This window comes from Grammomys surdaster, unplaced genomic scaffold (assembly GCF_004785775.1).
Source record: "Grammomys surdaster isolate TR1022 unplaced genomic scaffold, NIH_TR_1.0 581, whole genome shotgun sequence".
NCBI lineage: Eukaryota > Metazoa > Chordata > Mammalia > Rodentia > Muridae > Grammomys > Grammomys surdaster.
Genome location: NW_021605000.1, coordinates 185031 through 191811, shown reverse-complemented (window position 1 = coordinate 191811; position 6781 = coordinate 185031). Strand labels below are relative to the sequence as shown.

The 6781-nt window shown below is 48.2% G+C and overlaps 1 protein-coding gene across 1 annotated transcript in view; it reads right to left on the bottom strand.

Moving 5' to 3' along the window:
• Trim16 (tripartite motif containing 16) overlaps positions 1-6386 on the bottom strand; it is a 20960-nt gene extending 14574 nt beyond the window's left edge. The window contains exon 1 of the mRNA XM_028781932.1: positions 5631-6386. Within this exon, the coding sequence (XP_028637765.1) occupies positions 5631-6137 (507 nt within the window). The 5' untranslated portion in view covers positions 6138-6386. The remainder of the gene's footprint in view (positions 1-5630) is intronic.
• Between the last annotated feature and the right edge of the window lie 395 nt (positions 6387-6781).

Here is a 6781-nt window from a genome sequence, read left to right as displayed (position 1 = left end):
CACACACACACACACACACACACACACACACACACACACTGGGGGAAATAGCTATAGGCAGAGCACTGGGACATTGTGGAGGGCAGACAGGCAACCTTTGCTCAAGCTCTTGATCACTGGAGTGGCGCTGAGGGCACCTTAGGGATCCTTAGGGGCACCCTTGATACTTGAGACCTGGTGCCTAGCAGTGGGGCACCAGGGAAAGGAGAAAAGGGGTGCCTGACCAGTTTGAGGGCAAGCTTGGAATCTTATGCAGTGACCCATTCCAGACAAGAAGGGAAATGTGAACTGGTTGCTGGAAGGAATTGGAAGGCACACAGAGCACGCCTAACAACCTGGCTCATCTGAGCAGTGGTGCCCCCAAAGACTTTTTTTTAAAAAAAAAAAAAAAGCACTGATCTCTTCAAGCCTTACAGAGACCTGGGGTGTCCAACAAGGGGCTTCTCCCCCTCTGTCCTCAGACTTCCATAAAAGGAGAAAGGAATGCCTAGGCACCAAATGAGGAGCTCTGAGTCACCACAAAGGAAACACTCCCAATTACCACACAAGGTGGGGCTGCTTTGGAGCCTCGTCTCTCCAGTTATTCCTGTTCCTAGAAAATGATAGGCTGAGTTAGACTGACCTCGGGGTACCCTGAGAGAGCAGCAGCCACACACTCATCCCAGGCCCTGGCACACCCTGCCTGAGAGCTGGACCGTGGTGCCTGAGAGCACAGACAGCATAGGATTGAAACAGCATTGAGAAAGGATGGTACTTGGGGCATGAAGACCCTGTTCCTGGCTGTAGGACTTGGCCAAGTCATTTACTGTCTACTCTGTCGCAAGGCTGACTTCACTTTTAGTATCATAAGAGTTAGAAATGGACTCTGACCCCATTCCTCAGTGACTGGATCAGGACCTGCGGACATGCCAGTGAGATCGACTAAGTCACCCACACTCCTGGCTCTTGGAAAACATACTATGGGATAGTATGGTGCTTGTGAGCAAACAGGTTATATAATACTGACCCAAAGATACTCATTTTGGTTTCTGTGAGGAAGTATTATCCTGAGTGGCCCCATTACACCTATTGGCCTCCTGCAAACGACTGGGTGATGTTGGTTGACAGCTCTCCAGACAAACTCAAAACCTTCCAGTTCTTGAATGGCTGATACCTTCTCTTCATGGAGACTGTGCAGTCAGGGTCCACCTTGACCATCTGGAATCAATGTTAAGTTTAAAGCTAGCCCGGCACTAGTGGTCTTCAAAGGCCTTAGGCAAGACTTAGCTCAGCCTTCCCTCCTCCAGGAGCACTGCCCTGCTGTCACTTCCAGTCCAAGTCCCTCCTTCAAACAGCAGTTGTGTTTCACCAGCCCTTTGGCATGCCATAGAATAATAGCATGTGTGTGTGTTCCCTTCTCTTCTCTGAGGGTACACGGCACAGCCAGCATCCCACTTACCCCATCAGATGTACTCTGAGGAGCAGAAGGTTACCATACACACTTTGTGGGACAGAGAAAATAACAAAAGTAGTCCCAGGAACCCAAATTTCAGAGAGAGAGAGAGAGAGAGAGAGAGCAAGAGAGATGGATATCTCATTTACTTGGTGGCAAGTGAGATTTTGACAAGATAAAAAGGAAGACTCAGGAAGCTGAGCCAGGGCTGAGAGGAGCGCTGAGCTCCCTGTAGGAACAGCTAGGCTCTGGAAGTTTATCCGGATGGGACAAATGATCAGGTGCATCCAACTCTCAACCCCCACCCCCAGTTTTTATCCATCAGTCTAACTGGTAGTAACCATGGACACTTCAGAAAGGGTTCACATGGCTGACAGAAACGTCACTCTGTGCCCTCCCAGCTGACCTCACTCTGCCATTTCCTGTACACAACATGCGTGCATGAGTTTATTAGCCCTTACTGGCTCCAAAGTGACCTTCAGAAAGCTAGTACATGCAGGAGGGACTGAGAGGAATGCTTGGCTTCTGGAACCTAAGATATATCTAATATGTCTTTCAAAACAATGCTAATGGTGCCCGTCTCTTTAAGATACTGTCTTCTGAACTGGCCTCTTGGGCTCCTTGAAAGAAGTCTTTTGACTCCTAAGACTTGGTGGAGCGACCCAGAGTGTGACTGTTCCTACTTAGTAAACGTGCCCCCTGTCTGATAATAAGGACATAGGATGCAAAGGACATAGCTCCCTGAAGCAAACCAAAAGCCAGAAGGGTGCATGACACAGGCTGTACCTCCCCACAGCCTCTCAGCCAGATGCCTCATTTATTTTGTACTGCACAGCTCTCCTAAGATGTATAATCTGGAGCTCCACACTGCTCCTCCACATCTGGGGCTCTGTACATGCTCCACATTGCTCCCCCACATCTGGGGCTCTGTATGTGCTCCATGTTGCTCCTCCACATCTGGGGCTCTGTACGTGCTCCACATTGCTCCCCCACATCTGGGGCTCTGTATGTGCTCCACACTGCTCCTCCTATCTGGGGCTCTGTATGTGCTCCACACTGCTCCTCCACATCTGGAGCTCTCTGTATGTGCTCCACACTGCTCCTCCACATCTGGGGCTCTCTGTACGTGCTCCACACTGTCCTCCACATCTAGAGCTCTGTGTGTTCTCCACACTGCTCCTCCTACCCAAAGTGCTATCACCCAAGTCTCCGTGGTATACTAGGTGGCCTATACTTCCACTTATATTGCATCTGTGTTGGCACAGCGCGTTTCCGAAGGAACCAAACAGATGTTCTGATCAGAGAAGAAGGATGTGGGATGTATAATCGGGGTGGAGAACTTCCTTTCTACTCTCTTACGTTATTTGATAGAGATTTTTTAAAACACTCTCGTGCACAGGCTTTCCAATAAGAAAATAGTAAAATTCAGATACTATATCCAAAGAGAATAGTAACATGCTGGGCCCAAAGTGTCTCTAATGTATATATACCAGTGGGGGGGTGTGTGCGTGTGTGCGTGTGTGTGTGTGTGTGTGTGTGTGCTTTGTTGTTGTTTAGGTCTGGGGAGTAAATACTTGATCAGTCAGTAAAGTGCTTGCTGCACAATCATGAGAACCCAAATTCAATACTCAGAACACACATCTTAAAAAACTGAGTGTGCCAAAGGGATGGCTCAGCCATTAAGAGCTCTGGCTACTATCCAAGTAGGCTGGGCTGACTGGCCAGCAAGACCCAGGGATCCACCTGTCCCTCCCTCCCCAGCATTGAGTGATGAGCACACAATACTATGCTTAAGTGCTTTGTAATCTGTAAATCTTTTAGATTTATTTTATGTGTATATTTGGGTTCAATTCCCAGTACCCACAGGGTGGCTCACAACATTCTGTACTTCTGGTACCTGGCATGCAAGTGGTGCACAAGCATACATGCAGACAAAACATCCATATACATAAAAAAATAAATAAATCTTTTTTAAGCTGGGGACTGGAGAGATGGTTCAGCCATTATGAATGCTTGCTGCTCTTGCAGAGGACCTGGGTTTGGTTCTTAACACCCACACAGCAGCTCAATTCACTCCATAATTCCAGTTCCAGGGGAACTGACACCCCCTTCTGGCTTCCACAAGAACCAGACACACAGGTGGTCCCCGTGTGTGTGTGTGTGTGTGTGTGTGTGTGTGTGTGTGTCTGTGTGTCTGTGTGTCTCTGTGTGTGTCTGTGTCTGTGTCTGTGTGTCTGTGTGTGTAGGCAAAATATATACATAAAGTAAATCTAAAAGATTTTCAGATTACAAAACATTTAGGCATAGTATTATGTGCTCAGAGCCCAGTGCTGGGGAAGAAGGGACAGTTAGATCCCTGGGTCTTGCTGGCCAGTCAGCCCAGCCTATTTGGTTAACTTTGGTCCAAATGAGAAAGCCTGTCCCATCTCAAGCAAAACATGGAGTTATTGGCAGTTGATACTTGCTGAGGGAGAGAGAATGACTCTTCCTTGAGGGTATGGTCTGACAGGGTTCCCATGCTCTCGTGGATGGCCCCACATCCATGCTCAAATAGGCAGCATTAACTAGACTTATTAGAGTATATTTAAAAAAAAGAAGAGGAAGAAGAAGAAGAAGGAGAAGGAGAAGGAGACATTGAGTTGAGAGTGTGTATATTGGGTGGATACAGAATAGTTGGGGGAGATATGTTTATATGGGTGTATATGTAATATTTCATTGCATACCTATAGGATATTCTTGAGTATAGAGACCTTTTTTTAAATTTGACAACTCCTGAAGAGGATCCCTGAGGTTAACCTCCACCTCAACACACGTGCACACATGCACCCACATGCACACAAATGAATAAATATTACAATGTCACAATTTGAGGGTCTTCTTTCATTTTTCTCCTTTAAGACAGCATTCCAGAAGCTTCCACGCCTCGCTCATCAACTATGTAAACTTGAACAAATACAACAAAGACCTTCAGAGCTCTCACCTAATAATTACTGAAATATCAGATGGGAAAATCCACAAAAAAAAACAAAGTATTTTCAAGTTGGGTGGGGCTCTTTCCTTTGATGTATTTGTTGATTTCCATACTTTCCTTACAGGATATCCCTTGATACTAGAAACACTGGAAACAGTCGACAAGTGGCATCCCAGGCCGGAAATGGTGACTCATTAGCATCTGGAGTGTAGAACTCCGCAGAGCTACACCCATCAGGACTAGAAAGATTCTGCCTCTGGTACAGGCACAAAGGTTAGATTAGGAAAGTTCCTTGCCCAGACACCGCTTTCCTTCACTGCCCAGGGACACATGCCACAAAAAGACTCTGGGTCTGGGTTGGTCTTTGGCCAACCGTGGGCAGTGCAGAGAGGGAACTGCCTTGAGCATGAAGCAGGACCTGTGGGTTGAGTCAACCTTGTTCCCTATTGGGGCCACTCAAAGTAGGAGAAATAAAACATGGGAAGCTTTGGAGTCCACCCACAAGGTCTCATTTGGGTTCTTGGCTTTAGGACAAAGGTAAGCAGTGCTCCAGAAATGGTTTCTTAATCTGATAGAAGTAAAATTTGAGACTTTGAGCACAGTGTTTCTCAGACACTCCTGATAGCCAATCTGGTAAAGAACCTTTTCTTTTCCAGTAAGTTAAGTCGTCCTTGGCATTAACTTCAATGTGTGTTTCAAATTCTGTTATCTTGGCATTTTTTGTTTTGTTTTTAACTCTAATGCAACATTTTGTGTTAGCTTCTTTTGTGGGTTTTGTGGTTGAAAAAAGAAAAAGAGAAATGTAGTCTGAGGTTTCTTCTTTTCCCTTGGACTTTTACCAAGGTTTGTATTTCATGGGTTGATGGTGAATATGCTTCGCAGATCCTGCCCCTGGGAAATACCACCCTCCCGAGGCTAACTTCTATAGCCCACACCCAAACGTTGCCAAATACTAACTAGAAACAGCAGGAAATTCCCACCTAAGGACAGAGACAATGGGAACAACAGGGACACTGAGATGAGGACAGTGACCCACTTTTGTTTCCAAAGCCAGCAGCTATAGATACTCACACCAGATCAACACCCGGGCACTATGGCTAATGTTCTTGTCTATGGACTCGGAACAAACTTGCATCAACAGAGCCACAAATGGCAGCATGTGTGACCTCTCCCTGGGGACACCACCTCCCACTGGCCCCTCCCAGGTGGACAGACCCCACCACTCACCTCTTTGTTCCTACGGGCTGCATCCAGGGAGACAGTACTGTCGCCTCTGTGTTCACCCTCACCACATTCCTGGCAGATACACTGCTGGTGCGTGTGGCAGAAAGAAACCAAAGGGCTGTGGTGGACAGGGCAGGTACGCAGATCCTGGTCTTTTGTGGGCTCGGTTAGCTGGTGGCTGTGCAGTTTGCTGTTCTCCTGGTGTGGCCGCAGGTGCTCCTCACAGTAATTCACCATGCAGGTCAGACAGGATTTCACTGCCCTTACTCTGCTGTCCCCAAGACAGAAGTCACACAGGATCTGCCCCTCCTCTTCATCACCAGGAGCCCCGAGCTTCAGCTTCGCGGGGTCAGGACCCTGCCCCTGGGTTTCGTCGCCTGGCTTACTGAGAGGGTCTGCATCTTCTTTTTCTACTGGGATAACTGACCCAGGGTCTAGGCCAAGAGGGGCCAAAGGGTGAACAGTGACCCCGGTCAGAGGCCCTGGGGCAATCAGGTCCAATTCAGCCATCTGGAGACTCTGCAGACTAGGACTAAGGCGTCCTTCCTCAGTCCCTTGGCTCAGGATCTGTGTAGCCCAAGTCAAACCAGAGAGCCCCGCCTAGCTGATTGCAGCTGCCCTGAGACATTAACTGTTTCCTTCCTCCTCCGGAGGAAGCTCAGTTACCCAGACAGGACGAGGCTCCTCCAGATTGGCCAGTAGCCAGCCACGGTGACAAGGCTCAGAACTGCCTTGCCACTTGACTCCTATGTCTGTTCCCTGGCCCAGGCTTCTCCTTCTCATTCCTAGTCCAGCCCAGAAACTTCTATTCTTACGGGACTCATTCACCTCCCATAGGCTCCTCGGGAGACCACGTGTGCCTGTGGGACTGGAAAGAGAGCAAGATTCCTGAGCTCTATTGTAAGCTTCTGCGGCTTTGAGCCATATTTTGCTTTCCTCTCCCGCCCCCTCTCTCTGTCTCTCTCTGCTTCTCTGTGTCCCTCTGTCTCTGTCTGTCTCTCTCTCCCTCTTTGTGTCCCTCTGTCTCTCTCTGTCTCTCTCTGTCTCTCTCTGTCTCTCTCTCTGTCTCTCTCTCTGTCTCTCTCTGCTTCTCTGTGTCTCTCTGCTTCTCTCTCTCTCTCTCTCTCTCTCTCTCTCTCTCTCTCTCTCTCTCT